At 41.9% G+C, this 16,538-nt stretch overlaps 1 protein-coding gene across 1 annotated transcript in view; it reads right to left on the bottom strand.

The window, feature by feature from the left end:
* Positions 1 to 4,308: 4,308 nt before the first annotated feature.
* Positions 4,309 to 16,538, bottom strand: part of canx (calnexin) — a 106,709-nt gene continuing 94,479 nt past the window's right edge. Inside the window, exons 12-15 of the mRNA XM_060927423.1 lie at positions 12,011 to 12,130; positions 11,667 to 11,802; positions 11,323 to 11,405; positions 4,309 to 6,289 (exon numbers count right to left, since the gene is read on the bottom strand). Coding sequence (XP_060783406.1) covers positions 6,227 to 6,289; positions 11,323 to 11,405; positions 11,667 to 11,802; positions 12,011 to 12,130 — 402 coding nt within the window. The 3' untranslated portion in view covers positions 4,309 to 6,226. The remainder of the gene's footprint in view (positions 6,290 to 11,322; positions 11,406 to 11,666; positions 11,803 to 12,010; positions 12,131 to 16,538) is intronic.

Genomic DNA, 16,538 nt, shown 5'->3' on the forward strand with positions numbered 1-16,538 from the left:
GAAAATGTGAACAAATCTTAGCTGTCAGTGAACAATCCTGGTGGAAGCAAGTAAACGTCGTTCTCTAAGCCTGCTAAACTCAATTTTTGCAAATACCTCTCCCTCTGCTCGCCCTGTAAATGCCCTACGTCGCTGGATAGTGAAGGTGTTTTCTGCATCTCGCTCCTTTTTCTTTTATGTTTTTCGTTTGTCGCCTTCCTCGCATTCAAACTGATTCGAGCCGTGCCGTCCAAAATGGCAGCGTCACATGACTTGGTCACGTGAGTGAAATACCTCAATAGACCCCTTTCACATGACGTCACCGCGCCGCGAGATTTTGTTAGGCGCCATATTGGAAGACCAAGTACATGCTCACAATATAAAACAAAGTACGAGCGAGAGTAAAGTGACACGATGGATGATAATTCTGGTTATGTGAGTACATTACCAGCTGCAGAAAGAGCACGGTATGTGGAGAAACTGGCTGTGATTGATGGGTTTGACCCATATGATAAGACTCGCGGCAAGGGAGAATGGAAACATAAGGAGGACCTGACACCAATTCTGCCATCTGTTTGCTACCCAGACATTGTAAACTATTTGTTGTTTACACCCAGTGCCTACACTCAGTGTTCGAACTATGCCGATATTTTCGGGGGGGTCCCTTTTTTCCCTTGGGGGTGTGTGTGTGCTTGCGCTTGTCTCAGAGCGCGGATCTCCAAACACATGAGAAGCCCATCTTACGCACATATCACGCGGACTCCACACACGCATCGCGTCTGAAGTCATAACTCATCAGGGGAAATCGTGTCCGCATTGGCATGTTCAAAAAACAACCTCGCGTCAACAATGATACTACACGCAAGGAAAAAAAAAAAAACAGTCAGGCTACTCAACAACCAACCTGGCAGCAGCGAGCAAGCCCCAAACCATCCTAAATTATCTCATCTCATCTCATTATCTCTAGCCGCTTTATCCTTCTACAGGGTCGCAGGCAAGCTGGAGCCTATCCCAGCTGACTACGGGCAAAAGGCGGGGTACACCCTGGACAAGTCGCCAGGTCATCACAGGGCTGACACATAGACACAGACAACCATTCACACCTACGGTCAATTTAGAGTCACCAGTTAACCTAACCTGCATGTCTTTGGACTGTGGGGGAAACCGGAGCACCCGGAGGAAACCCACGCGGACGCGGGGAGAACATGCAAACTCCGCACAGAAAGGCCCTCGCCGGCCCCGGGGCTCGAACCCGGACCTTCTTGCTGTGAGGCGACAGCGCTAACCACTACACCACCATGCCGCCCATCCTAAATTATTATTATTATTAAATTGTAGAAGTCTGGGAGGCTTGCTCCTCATACAGTTATCAACTTGGGGCCACTTTAGCATGTTTTAAATCTGAATTTCTTGCATTTGCTCACCTCAAAGTGTCCGCAGATCATGCACAGACTTATCCATTATATCCACAGTTTTTTGCCAAGTCTCACACAGGTTTCTTTCAAGTCTACTGTTGGGCCAATAAATCATAAATAAAACAGCTCAGATTTGTTTAAGTCGTTTGCCACTCCACTTTATTCTCGTGGGTTCACATACCGCTGCCGTTATTATCCCCTTATCACGAGTTTGTTGGTCTTCCAAAATGGCGCAGGGTCTGTTTACTTCCAGTTTCGGGTGACGTCAGTGAAAGGGGTCTATAAACATAGACGCCGCCTTCTGCGTAGAATCATACGTCATCCTCGCCACCATATTGGATGTGGCAAAGTGGAGATTCTTCAGCGTCTAGACAGTAGCCGAGAATAAAGATGCCTCATTCACGTGCTGCGTTTAACTGTACCAACAGGTTTACCGTCCAAACGAGATCACATGGGATTACCTTTCACAGGTGAGACTGGAAAAGTACTTTTCATTGTATTTGGTCATTATAACGTAATTTTACAAACAGATTTTCCTGACTTTGTGGCTAATATGAAGTCTCGCGCATAATAGCCGCTCGGTGAAACCTGTCTCCAAACAACGAAGTATTTCCTTCGTAACTACGCTGATAACACTTTGTGTTTTTGTCAAACATTGGAGCTTTGTATTCATTCTGAAGGTTTATTGTTATTAATATTGAATAAAAAGTAACTGGGATATAGCATTGTTAATTATCATTCAAATTTTAGGTAAATTATTTTAATTTGCATCTTATACGGATTTTATAAGGGAAATATGGATTTTGGAGGTTGGTTATACAGGTTTTATTGACCAAAGGTTGACATGTATGATAGTATAAAATACACTTATTTTTACGATGAAGGATGCATTCATCTTCAGGACATGCTTTATACTTAGTTGGAGTGGATACAAAGCCTATCCTGGGAACACTGGACACAAGGGGACACAGAGAGAAAGAGGAAAAAAAAAGACAGAGAGATGCCAGTCTATTGCAGGGCACCCCACCCCACACAACTTGGGGGTAATTTTGAGTAGTCAATCCACCTACTGGTATGTTTTTGGGAGGCAGGAAAAGAACAAAGAGCTCAGATGAAACATCATGCCAGACTCCACACAGACTTGACCCAGGGACTCTTGAGGTGTGGTTAGCACGGTCACCTCACAGCAAGAAGGTCCGGGTTCGAGCCCCGTGGCCGGCGAGGGCCTTTCTGTGTGGAGTTTGCATGTTCTCCCTGCGTCCGCGTGGGTTTCCTCCGGGTGCTCCGGTTTCCCCCACAGTCCAAAGACATGCAGGTTAGGTTAACTGGTGACTCTAAATTGACCGTAGGTGTGAATGTGAGTGTGAATGGTTGTCTGTGTCTATGTGTCAGCCCTGTGATGACCTGGCGACTTGTCCAGGGTGTACCCCGCCTTTCGCCCGTAGTCAGCTGGGATAGGATCCAGCTTGCCTGCGACCCTGTAGGACAGGATAAAGCGGCTAGAGATAATGAGATGAGATGCCAGTCTATTGCAGGGCACCCCACCCCACACAACTTGGGGGTAATTTTGAGTAGTCAATCCACCTACTGGTATGTTTTTGGGAGGCAGGAAAAGAACGAAGAGCTCAGATGAAACATCATGCCAGACTCCACACAGACTTGACCCAGGGACTCTTAAGCTGTGGTGGTGTAGTGGTTAGCACGGTCACCTCACAGCAAGAAGGTTCCGGGTTTGAACCCAGCGGCCGGCGAGGACCTTTGTGTGTGGAGTTTGCATGTTCTCCCCGTGTCTGCGTGGGTTTGCTCCTCTACAATCCAAAGTGGGGCAGCCTTGGGCTGAGGTGCCCTTGAGCAAGGTACCTAACCCCTTACTGCTCCCCGGGTGCTCTGGTGTGGCTGCCCACTGCTTCAGACGGGTTAAATACAGAGGATGACTTTCACTGTGCGCACATGACAAATAAAGGTTTCTTCTTCTTGTGATGTGATCCTACTGTGCATCAGCACTGATTTGTACAAGAATGTATGAAAAAGACCTTGTCGATGTAGTTTGTTGAGCAAAATCATGTTCCGTATTTTTATAATTAAAGTCACACTAACTGGCCTGTTCGGCCTATGTTAACACTCCTCTCCTCACCGTCTTCCATCTTTACACGTCACCTGAACAGTTTCATTTTCACGTCTCAGATGTTCAAGAAAACAAGAACAGGATTCGAATCAGTCTTACTTCTCAAGCTTAACAACTTGCAACAACCAAGTTCCTGTCCAAGGCCTTATTCGCCCCAAATAACACAGTTATGTAACTGAAACGTACTAATTGCTTGCAGTTCCAAAAATAGTCCCGTCTCATGTGGTACACTTCCTACTCTTGGAGATAATTTAAGATGATTCAATCCATCAAAGATGTTTGCATCGTGTGATTGCTATCACATGATATGAATGCAGAACATTGCCCAAGGAAAAGCTCATTCTCTCGTCGCATTACTTTTTTTTTTTTTAAAGGGCCATTAAAAATTGCAATAGCATGCAGTCATTCCAACTACATGGAACAAAAGAACGCACAAGTGATATCTTCTCATATCACATTCTTCTGGTTAGATTATTTATTTTTATTCATCAAACCACTGAGATGACTATCTGGGGCACATTACCTCATACAATTCTGCTGTTCGAGCAAGAAAAACAGGTGAAAAGGAAAGGTAAAATGAAAATGAGAAAACAGCTTATATATAAGTCTACAGTCATGGACAGCTTAATGAGAAGGTAGTTTACGTCGACAGATCATCATACAGTATTAGAATAAAAACTAAAAGGAAACCATCATAATGAAAGGAAAAAGTGAAACATTACATTATATTTGAAAGTATTTTTCAAACAAACAGCCCACCATCACATAAATCAGCACACAACACCTCGATTGAAAAGTCATTCATCTTTAATAGAATTCATTTAGTTTAGTTTTCTAAGTACTGCAACATGATGGATTTTGAAACCCCCCCCAGCCACACCTCCACACCAGTCCCTGAAATATACAGTCTCAAATCACATGACGTTCTTAATCTCACCACACTACCATTTCCATCATTCTTCACATATGCACATTTATCCATGTTAGGCCAACATAAATGTATGTGAATTGGTTTATAAAAAATAAAAATAAAATATTCAGAAACTAAAATGAGAGAGAGAGAAGGGGGGAGGTGTTAAGAATGGCAGCAGGATAGTAGTAGTTGTGAATCTGCATGGTGGACTCCATTACTTGAGAAAGTGCCAGCTCTTTGAAAGCTCAAGATGTAACTAATATCAGCAACATCCTCCACTTCTTTGGATGGCGAGTGGACTGTGGAGGTTAGCAACTTCAATAAAATCTAAATTTCAGAGTCTTTCGGCAGCGACGGAATAGTGCGCTGCAGATCGGTGCCACGTCAGTGCCATTTTCATGTCTGTCTTCGGAGTGAAACTTATTTTTTGGAACAAAACTGCCTCAGAATGCTCTACTGTACAGAATGAAAACGCTATTTTTAGAGGGAAAAAAAGGGGTAAAGCAGCATTTGCTTTGTTGCTGCTAGGACAGGATGTCGTCATAGGAAGTGAGGCGAGGTGAGTCACTCGTCAGAGCTGGTTCGATGGCTGACTAAGGGCACCAATGTAAAAAAGAAAGCAGCAGCACAGAGACTTCTTCACCAAAGGCAAGGACATGAGCCTTCCTGCTGGAGTTTTTTCATATTCGAGTTTACAGCATGGAAATACTCTCAGTTTTCAGCCTCTCCAACTATAACCCTTCCTACATGGGCAGTCAGCCATGTTGTGTTGCGTTTGTTCCCCTGCTTTAAAAAAAAAAAAAAAAAAAACCACAACACCACTTTACAAGTTCAAACAGGAAAAAAAAAAAAAATGAAAACTCACAATTTAATATAAAGCAAAATTCTATATTAGCAACAAGCAAGTAGAATGGAATTTTTATTTTATTTTTTTAAAGTACATTCACAAAAAACAAACTAACTGCATTTGACAAATAAGGCAGCGCACTAGAAACTAAAGCCTAACAAATGTCTGTGGACACCCCACAGTGCAAGTACAAAGGGGTTCTCCACATTATGAAATGGCAAGAAATGAAACAAACAAAAAAAACCTTTGAGGATCGAGTGTAAAGGTGGCATACGGGCTTCTTTCTTAAAACCCAAGTAGATGGCTCTGACGACAGAACTGATTATAGTCGCATCCCATCAACCTTCCTTCCTTGCCATGGACATTTCCAGAAGGCCATCAGAACAACCTCTGATTTCTCCTTAAATCACATTCATGAGCCTGTCTGCTTAAAATCCAAGTCTGAAGCATGGTTCTGTAGTGTTGCCACGTTTTGACGCTTGCTCCGAATTAAGCTAGGAGTAGCAAGATGCCAGCTGGAAGCCAGCGAGTGAGTGCGTGCACGCGTGTGTGTGTGAGAGAGACAAAGAGAGAGGGACAGACACAGCTGGGAAAAGGACAGAAAGCGGGATTTACATTAGCATCAGCACGTTTAAGGAATTATGTTTCTTCCTTTTATTTTTAGTAAAACAAAAGAAAAGTTTCTACTCTATTTATGGTTGTAATCATCATCATCATCATCTTCATCGTCCTCCTCACACCAGTCCGAAGTGGCGATATTTCTTGCGTTGGACCATTTCGTTTCTTTCTCTCTGTAATCACTTGTGTGAAGACTGAGCAGAAGACCAGAGGAGGATAGAACAAGGGTAAAAGGAGAGACCAAGCAAGGCATGGAGGGGAGGGAGGAAGTCAGGGACAAGGGAGACTCAGAAGAGGGGCTGCGGTTGAGCAGATGCAGCAAGTGTCCATCAGTCCTTTCTAACTCTCGCTTTGCTTCTCGGGGACCTCCTCAGAACATCGTCCTCTTGTTTCTACACAGGAAAAAAAAAAAATGGGGGGGGGGGACATCAGCCCAAGAACAACTTTATTTGCTTTTATACCACAGTGCCTCTGAATTCTTGATTTTTTATCTACTACTACAGCAGCTGGCTACAAGGTTTACGTTAATGCACTCGTTATATAAAGCAAGTTACAGCAGAAGCTCCGAAGCAAGTTCTCAGAGACTATGTTTATCTCAGATTACAGAAAGAGACCTTAGGTGTCAGAGTTTTGCAACATTCAGAGGTTAAAACCAAGTTTTCTGACTTCTTATAGGTGCTATAATATAGGTGATTAAACTGACCGGCTCACCCTTCCCAGAATCCACTTCATTGTTTAAATGGGCTACAGTGTTTTTAAAGCACGTAACCGCTACACTGTTAGCTCTCTGTGCAGAAAAACCTAGGCAAATTCACTGTACGTGATCCCTTCAAAACCCATCTTGAACTTTTTCATCATCTACATATGTGGAACTTTTGAACAAAACATGCCTGATATTTTCTTTCCTTCGTGGCCACCTGCGAGACAGATGAGGACAGTTGTGGTCTGTTAGAACGGAATAAATCCTATGAAAACTGAATGGATCAGTCGAAAGAATTTAAAATATAGATACTAGGCATGGAACAATACATCATGACGATAAATCGAGATACAAGTATATTATCATTCAAATTAACAAAAATAAAAAATGGAGTCGCAAGCATCATCAAGCTGCATAATCTTAGTTTTTCCAAGCAGTTTAAACAGCAGAAGGAGCAATAACAAAACAGAAATACACACGACTTCACCCTAAGTGGAAGGAACACAGCTCTAATGCTGCAAAAACAGATCTAAAATGGAAAAGAACTGTTGTGGGAAATGAGTAAACAAATAGATTCAACAAGGATTCAGAGCTCTCTTTTTATAGACTGCTGAAAGCTAAAGAAGAAAAGAAAAATGCAAGTCGTACAAACGTTTATTAAGAAAAGGCTGATTTGTTAACTCCATTTTTTTTAAATAAAAGGAATACTTTAGTAAATAGGCCATTATATTTTACTCGAACCTTTACAAATGTGGGTAAATTATTGTTGGTTATTAAGAAGGAAAAAAATTAAGAAAAAACATTTAATTTGACAAAGAATAGGAAAAATGCTGAAAATTATTTCCAAAAACCGCTTCATTTAATATATTTTTAAAAAATAGATCATTAATCAAATCGAATTGTGACATGCCCAATATATACTTTGGCAAAATATCTTCAATTTCACGTTATAATTTAAGATCTATTGCCGACATCAGCAAATTGTTTTTGGAATATTGCTAGCATCAAAAATGGTGACTTGCTATTTGGTGCAGAGGATTCTGGGAAGGGTGAGCCGGCCCCTTTAACAGCAACTAACTAACTAGCTAGCAAACGAAGTAGAACATCCTTCCAGACCATTAAATATAACTATAATGGATAAAAAAGTAGGGCATTTATAAACACACCAAAAAAATAAAAATAATAATAATCCTAAATCAAATCAAATCACAAATTGCTGTGGTACAAGCTTAAGACGACACTTTGGGACATGAGGATATGGAAAAATAATCAACTATGAGATTAATTAATTCTATTTCTTAAATTGATGTAGTCTATACCATTCAAACCAGCTACGACTGGGTTCACAAAAACATATGCTCGGTCAACAGTTTGCTTGAGCAGAGTTCTTGGAAACGGCAAGAGCAGAAGTGGGCGGAGGTATGGAAATCCTCTTAATAGAAGAGAACATATTTAAAGCTTATTAAAATAAAGTAATAAAACGCAAGAGCTGAGAAAAATGATTTAATGACTACTTAATAGTTTAAGGTTGTAAATCATATGTAAATTACCGTTATTATTGGTCTATAGTTGTAGTTGTCAAAATATCCATTATACAGTGGTGCTTGAAAGTTTGTGAGCCCTTTAGAATTTTCTATATTTCTGCATAAATATGACCTAAAACATCATCAGATTTTCACACAAGTCCTAAAAGTAGATAAAGAGAACCCAGTTCAACAAATGAGACAAAAATATTATACTTGGTCATTTATTTATTGAGGAAAATGATCCAATATTACATATCTGTGAGTGGCAAAAGTATGTGAACCTTTGCTTTCAGTATCTGGTGTGACCCCCTTGTGCAGCAATAACTGCAACTAAACATTTCCGGTAACTGTTGATCAGCCCTGCACACCGGCTTGGAGGAATTTTAGTCCATTCCTCCATACAGAACAGCTTCAACTCTGGGACGTTGGTGGGTTTCCTCACATGAACTGCTCACTTCAGGTCCTTCCACAACATTTCAATTGGATTAAGGTCAGGACTTTGACTTGGCCATTCCAAAATATTAACTTTATTCTTCAACCATTCTTTGGTAGAATGACTTGTGTGCTTAGGGTCGTTGTCTTGCTGCATGACCCACCTTCTCTTGAGATTCAGTTCATGGACAGATGTCCTGACATTTTCCTTTAGAATTCGCTGGTATAATTCAGAATTCATTGTTCCATCAGTGATGGCAAGCCGTCCTGGCCCAGATGCAGCAAAACAGGCCCAAACCATGATACTACCACCACCATGTTTCACAGATGGGATAAGGTTCTTATGCTGGAATGCAGTATTTTCCTTTCTCCAAACATAACACTTCTCATTTAAACCAAAAAGTTCTATTCTGGTCTCATCTGTCCATGAAAGATTTTTCCAATAGCCTTCTGGCTTGTCCACGTGATCTTTAGCAAACTGCAGACGAGCAGCAATGTTCTTTTTGGAGAGCAGTGGCTTTCTCCTTGCAACCCTGCCATGCACACCATTGTTGTTCAGTGTTCTCCTGATGGTGGACTCATGAACATTAGCCAATGTGAGAGAGGCTTCCAGTTGCTTAGAAGTTACCCTGGGGTCCTTTGTGATCTCGCCGACTATTACATGCCTTGCTCTTGGAGTGATCTTTGTTGGTCGCCCACTCCTGGGGAGGGTAACAATAGCTTTGAATTTCCTCCATTTGTACACAATCTGTCTGACTGTGGATTGGTGGAGTCCAAACTCTTTAGAGATGGTTTTGTAACCTTTTCCAGCCTGATGAGCATCAACAACGCTTTTTCTGAGGCCCTCAGAAATCTCCTTTGTTCATGCCATGATACACTTCCACAAACAACTGTTGTGAAGATCAGACTTTGATAGATCCCTGTTCTTTAAATAAAACAGGGTGCCCACTCACACCTGATTGTCATCCCATTGATTGAAAACACCTGACTCTAATTTCACCTTCAAATTAACTGCTAATCCTAGAGGTTCACATACGTAATATTGGATCATTTTCCTCAATAAATAAATGACCGAGTATAATATTTTTGTCTCATTTGTTTAACTAGGTTCTCTTTATCTACTTTTAGGACTTGTGTGAAAATCTGATGTTTTAGGTCAGATTTATGCAGAAATATAGAAAATTCTAAAGGGCTCACAAACTTTCAAGCACCACTGTAGGTTGATCAGGTGACATGCTGCTTGTTTGAGCCGACTAGACAAAGCTCATCACCTTAGTTAGATCATATTACACACACTGAACTCAGTCAGTTGTACTCCGTTATAAACCCGCCTACTGGTATTTAACAAGAACACTTCAATTTTTTTTTTCTGGACCCGCACAAGTTTGAAGATTCCTCCCTCCAAAAAACCGTGCCACGTTTGATACGTGGGTCTCAGAACGATTAGGTATCGACCTCTTCATTATGACTCTGACCACGCTTATGATAACTCCAAATGTGCTTCCTGTGACTTATTCTAAAACTAAACCGAACGCAGGACATACTTATCCCTAAAAAGAAAAGTCAAACTTCCGGGGGAGGGACGTGGGAAAAAAAGTCTAACGTGTGTGTGGGGGGGGGGGGGGGGAAACAAACTTGTAAGGGGAAGAAAAGAAAAGGGGTGTCAAACTTGTAGGAAAAGTCAAACTTGGGTGGGTGGGTGGGTGAGTGGTGTCCAAACTTGGACAAAACGAAAAGTCAAGTCAAACTTGTAGGAAGAAAAGTCAAACTTGTAAGGGGAAGAAAAGAAAAGGGGAGTCAAACTTGTACAGGAAAAGTCAAGTGTGTGTGTGTGGGGGGGGGGGGGGGGGGGGGGCAAACTTGGACAAAACGAAAACTCAAGTCAAACTTGTAGGAAGAAAGTCAAACTTGCGGGGGGGGTCAAACTTGTAAGGGGGAAGAAAAGAAAAGTCAAACTTGCAGGGGAAAAAAAGAACTGGGGAAAAAGTGAAACTTGTGGGAGGGTGTCAAACTTGTAAGGGGGGAAATAAAAGAAAAGGGAATCAAATTTGTAAATTAAGAAAAGGGGAGTCAAACTTGTAGGAAGAAAAGTTAAACTTGCAGGGGAAAAAAAAAAGTGTCAAACTTGCCGAACAAAAAGAAAAGTCAAACTGGTAAGGAAAGAAAAGGGGAGTCAAACTTGTAGGAAGAAAAGTCAAACTTGCAGGGGGGAAAAAATAAGTCAAACTTGTAAGGGGAAGAAAAGAAAAGGGGAGTCAAACTTGTACAGGAAAAGTCAAATGTGTGTGCGTGTGTGTGTGTGTGGGGGGGGGGGCAAACTTGGACAAAACGAAAAATCAAGTCAAACTTGCAGGAAGAAAGTCAAACTTGCGGGGGGGGGGGGGGGGGGGGGGGGGTGTCAAACTTGTAAGGGGGAAGAAAAGAAAAGTCAAACTTGCAGGGGAAAAAAAGAACTGGGGAAAAAGTGAAACTTGTGGGAGGGTGTCAAACTTGTAAGGGGGGAAATAAAAGAAAAGGGAATCAAATTTGTAAATTAAGAAAAGGGGAGTCAAATTTGTAGGAAGAAAAGTCAAACTTGCAGGGGAAAAAAGAAAAAGTGTCAAACTTGCCAGACAAAAAGAAAAGTCAAACTGGTAAGGAAAGAAAAGAAAAGGGGAGTCAAACTTGTACGAAGAGAAGTCAAACTTGCAGGGGAAAAAAGAAAAAAAGTCAAATTTGGAAAGGAAGAAAAGAAGTGTCAAACTTGCTTCTCCAACAGATCTCCTACCTCATCTGATTGGTCTTCCTGCTTCTCCGCTTCCTCTGGTGCAGCTGCTTCTGCAGGGCTTTCGTCTGCATCAGCTTTCTTTTCTAAAGGGGGAAAGGGAGGCACGCTCATTCATTTCACAAACAATAACAAACCTGTGTATGCTCACTGTTTATAGACACTTATTCCAACAGCTCAGCTACAGTCCGTCATAGATTTGTTTCCACCATATTTACCATCATGGCTATTCAGCAATGTACCTAATAAACTGGCAGTCAAATGTCATATGTAGCAGTCTGGCTCGATGGATGACCCAGAATGTCCAAGTTCAGATACATTTCTGAATTGAAAAACGAGCCAAATACCTGGCTCTTCATCTCTGGCCTCCTCTTCCTCCTCTTCTTCCTTCTTCTCCTCCTCTTCCTCTTCTCCTTCCTCCTTCACATCAGGCTGAGGCTCGTCAGTCTTCTTGTACTCAGCAGCAGAGGTCGCTGGCTTCTTCTGTAAAGTACGGCATAGTGGGATGTTCAGAGGACACTGATAATCTGCAGTAAAGCGATCGTTACACACTGACAGCTACACAGCAACGTACGCATTGCATACACGCAGGCACTCGGACAAAACACACGTAGGAGACGGACACAAACGGACAGACACGCAGAGAAACAAAAAGGCATTGGGGGAGGTGCCCACGCATGCGCACACAAACCTTGCCAGTGCAGCAGAAGACGAAGATAAGGATGACGGGAAGAGCCACGGTCAGGACGTAGACCACCCAGAGCCAGGGTCTCTCTTCTGCTGCAGACATCATCTGATTTACAAGACCAGGCTGCAAACAGAGCAGAGAAATTAGAGAACCACAATCCACCCCCCCTCCCAAATAAAACAAACCGAAAATAAATTAAAAACCAAAATCAACACCAAAACGAGTGCCTAAAGTTAAACTCGTTTCACTTCAGGACAATGAGAATGTGCTCTACTCTTACTCTCTAGAACAGATCCCGAGAGGACCGCGCGCATGCACACACTACGCTGTGAAGTGCACGTTCTGGAGAACAGGGCAAGGTTGAACACAACAAACTGTTCGTGACAAACACAACAAAAGTTAAGATGGAGAGCAGTGGAAATGATGCTTGCTAATCGCCGTGTATCTGTGTTACAACCCAAAGAACAGAGACTTCAAGCCTCATTAAACCGCAATACGCACAGGAATGTTATTCTGCCGAGCCAGCAGGTGGCTTTGAGATCCTAGCAGAAGTACAAAAACCATGTGCAGCACACTGCACCAGCCATAAACAACTTGCACTACTCCATCTTTTTCGAGAGCCCAGACTCTCGGCTTCCGCAAGCACTACTGATGGAGGAAAACTTTGACATTAAATAATAAACTGCTTGATGCAGTACTTTGACAAACAGTATATAGCACCAAAGAAAAAAAAGAACACCAACCTTCTACTGCTTAAACAAATCCAGATTCTATAGAGATCTTGCAGTCACGTGACCGGAAAGTACACAGACGCCATCTTGTCGGGCAACAACACCGCTGAATACTGCTGCACTCGTGTACAGAATGGATCAATTTCAACCGACGGACTACACGGCTCATTTTTCTAATGAACAGATAACTAGATATATATGTCTAAAATAAACGATCTACAGATTAGTGACCCTTATGGCTTTCCGGACGGAGTTTTCACGACCGTGTCAGTGGATTTTGAACTGCCAGCGGAATACCCGGACGTGTATAATTACCTCATTAACTTTCCCTCGCTGTTCAGTGGTGAAGCACTGCGTGCTTATAAATCTCTGCACAGTTATCTTTACAGAAATTCAGGATTTGTCAGCGACTCAGATGTGGCATCTTGTAAACAAGAAAATAATCCTCACTGGATGGGTAAGTCACTTAAGTATTACTAGTACTGCACTGACCAGCCGATTATAGAATAGAATAAGGTAATTCCAGCTGTAATTCCAAATTGTCCGTTTTGTTTACCATGGATCTGGCGTTGGAGAGGTAAAGGCTTAGCAGTGGAGGTTTGAGTGGCTGTTTTCTGAGCTTAGTCAACAGGCCGGCTCTACAGCCTCGCTTTTGCTTCCGCTCCCGGCGCCGCCTCCTTCGCTTTGCTTCCGATAACAATCCACGGAGACCCCGCTGGTCTCGCTATCTCGTCCGGAATGTTTTTTTTTCTCGTCCGTAATGTTGTGCATGCGATGGAAATCGCTACAAACCGTCATTTTCTGCTGGAAACCCATGTCCAGTAAGTCCACACGGTTGTAGTGGATATTGAAGTCCGGTACAGATGAACAACACGCAAAAATACACAGAAAACATAAACATGCACAGGTAGGGAGAGCTTGTAGCCGCAGCCGTTGTAGTAGAATTGTATATAGTAGGGTTTTCCAGAAGAAAAGGTAGAAGTAGAAGGCGGAAATATGACGTTTGACCTACAAGATGGCGTCTGTCACAATCTGGATCGGCTGTGACGTCACATGCAAGTGCTCCATTAATATGAAAACTGAAAAACTGCCCAGACCAGTAAACCAGTGTTTCATTTGCATATTTTATGATGTAATAATGTATACACTTTGACTAGAAATGGTTTGACTAGAAATTAAACCCATTGGAAATTCAAGGGATTTCATCAAAATACTTGAAAATGTGTCCAAATTGTTTCCAGAGTTTCGCAAAAATAAATAAAGAAATTTTAAACCATCTCATCACAAGGAGGATGAATGGGAGTTAGTCCAGAGTCCAAACTAAAGGCTGAGATCAGGAGAAAATTCAGATTCAATCCAAACTGCTCTTATTGAATTCAGAATTGAATGCTAAACATACTTTTTACAGAATTAAAATATTTATCCGTTCTTGAGATATTACAAATCAAAGATTTGGGGGGGGGCTTATTTTTTTATTTTTTTTTAGAAAACTGCCCGAATATTATGTATTAGGATCATATAGTCCAAAATGGGCCTCATTAACAAATGAGATCAAATGGTTTTAACTTTTCTATCCCCCCCAAAGATATTTACATGGAAAATTGTCAGGCACACAGATGATTGTATACTGAATACAAAGTTTGAACAATTAGTAAAAAAGTTACACAAATTAATATTTAATTAGTATTAATTATGATAACTAGGTAAAAGCGTAAAATCGGTACACTCCCTTCTTCAAAGTTTCACCAAATGGCTTTATTTGTGCAATATAAAGCTGATCTTAACTTACTTATACATCACAAAGAAGGACAAATCAATGTTAATTATAAAATATGCATAAATAAGCATTGAATGTCATTCACATCTACCATTCTCTATCAAAATAAAGTAATAAAAGAGTATTTCTGACACCTTCTCTGCGCTCTGTAGGCCTCTGGATTTCTAAGTAGGGCCGACTAGTGTTTATATGAAAGAATATAAACGATTACTCTAATATTCACAGCTTTCAAGGCGAACCTCATCTCATTATCTCTAGCCGCTTTATCCTTCTACAGGGTCGCAGGCAAGCTGGAGCCTATCCCAGCTGACTACGGGCGAAAGGCGGGGTACACCCTGGACAAGTCGCCAGGTCATCACAGGGCTGACACATAGACACAGACAACCATTCACACTCACATTCACACCTACGGTCAATTTAGAGTCACCAGTTAACCTAACCTGCATGTCTTTGGACTGTGGGGGAAACCGGAGCACCCGGAGGAAACCCACGCGGACACGGGGAGAACATGCAAACTCCGCACAGAAAGGCCCTCGCCGGCCACGGGGCTCGAACCCGGACCTTCTTGCTGTGAGGCGACAGCGCTAACCACTACACCACCGTGCCGCCCCGTGTTTAAACATAAAAGCCAGAATTTAGCAGGCATGTTCACACTTTAGACTGTGGTGCTCGAATGCACTGTGTATAAGAGGGTCAAACTTTTGTGAATTCTCTTCAAAACAGTATTACGGATATTTACACACCATTTTTTCTCCATGAAAAAAAAGAACGAGGAAAAAAAAAAATCACTGATTTTTAGGAAAGATACAAAATTTTCCTCAGTGATCCAATCTTTCGCGGGCAGGAGACAGCAGAGTTCAACCGATTTTATTGGAAAAAAAATCAAGTCAACATGAGAGACTTGACCATTAGGTGGGAATCATGAGTTTCAAGCTGATTGAATAAACCGTGAGCGAGCTGGAAGCAGCCACAAAACACACAGACCAGTAACGAATCTCACTAAAAAACCCAAAATGGTGGCACCTGTGAATTTGGTGTATTGCATCACACAACGTTTATTAAAAAAAAAAAAAAACGCTTAAAGTAAAAGCTCATCACAACGTTGCACAAAATTAATATATTCCGTAAATGTTATTTATTCTTGGATCAACATGAGTTATGTAGATTAAACACTTTTAAATGTTTTTAGAGGCCAAATAAAAACATGCTATTCTCCCATACAAACACATGGGAGGATCATCAGTGCAGCGGCGCACAGTCAAGCCTAATAAAAATCGTCTAGTACTTCCTGCTAACGTAATCCAGCTTGCTAGCATGGCATCATTTCAGCGCTCCGACCAGCGATGTGAATGCAAGGGGGGCAACCCAACCTATGAGGATATGTAGTTCTCAGGAGTCCCCAGTGGGTGGTTCCTCTCAATACAGCCCTAGAACTGTTTGGTTGGAAAGTGCCTTAAAAAGAAATATTACTAAAAAATAAATAAATAAATAAATAAATAAATCCCCCAACCAACCAACCTCTGGCACCTTCATCTTACCCAAGTCCCTGCTCCTCATAGCAAGCTTCCCCCCCCAGAGGCAAAACATCCTTGTCCCACCACCAAGCCAATCCCAATTGTTGTGGTCTGTGTCACCACAACATGTAGATACATTTCTGGGAAGGTGTGGGTCAGGCTATGACGTCGGATCTACGTGGTTACACCACAGATTCTACACAGAAGTATAAATCAGCCTTAAACCAGTCATCTATGGTCAGGAGCTGAGGAAGCCATGGATGCAAACGGCGCGCCTTTTAGCGGATGCCGCCTTTTTCACGGCTGTCTGGGGGACTTGCGTGAATCGTGCAGATCCGAGGAGTTTTTTTTTTTTTTAAGGGGGGGGGGGGGGGGGGGGGGGGCGCGTTGGAGTGTCTGATTATAATTTCATCAAAGTAAATTCTGTATTAAAATTACTAAATGCCGTTACAGTCCATGAAACATAGGAAGTACAAGTATGAGAAGAAAACAGTAAATCAGAAAGCTGC

The sequence above is a fragment of the Neoarius graeffei genome, chromosome 8 (genome assembly GCF_027579695.1).
Source record: "Neoarius graeffei isolate fNeoGra1 chromosome 8, fNeoGra1.pri, whole genome shotgun sequence".
Classification (NCBI taxonomy): domain Eukaryota; kingdom Metazoa; phylum Chordata; class Actinopteri; order Siluriformes; family Ariidae; genus Neoarius; species Neoarius graeffei.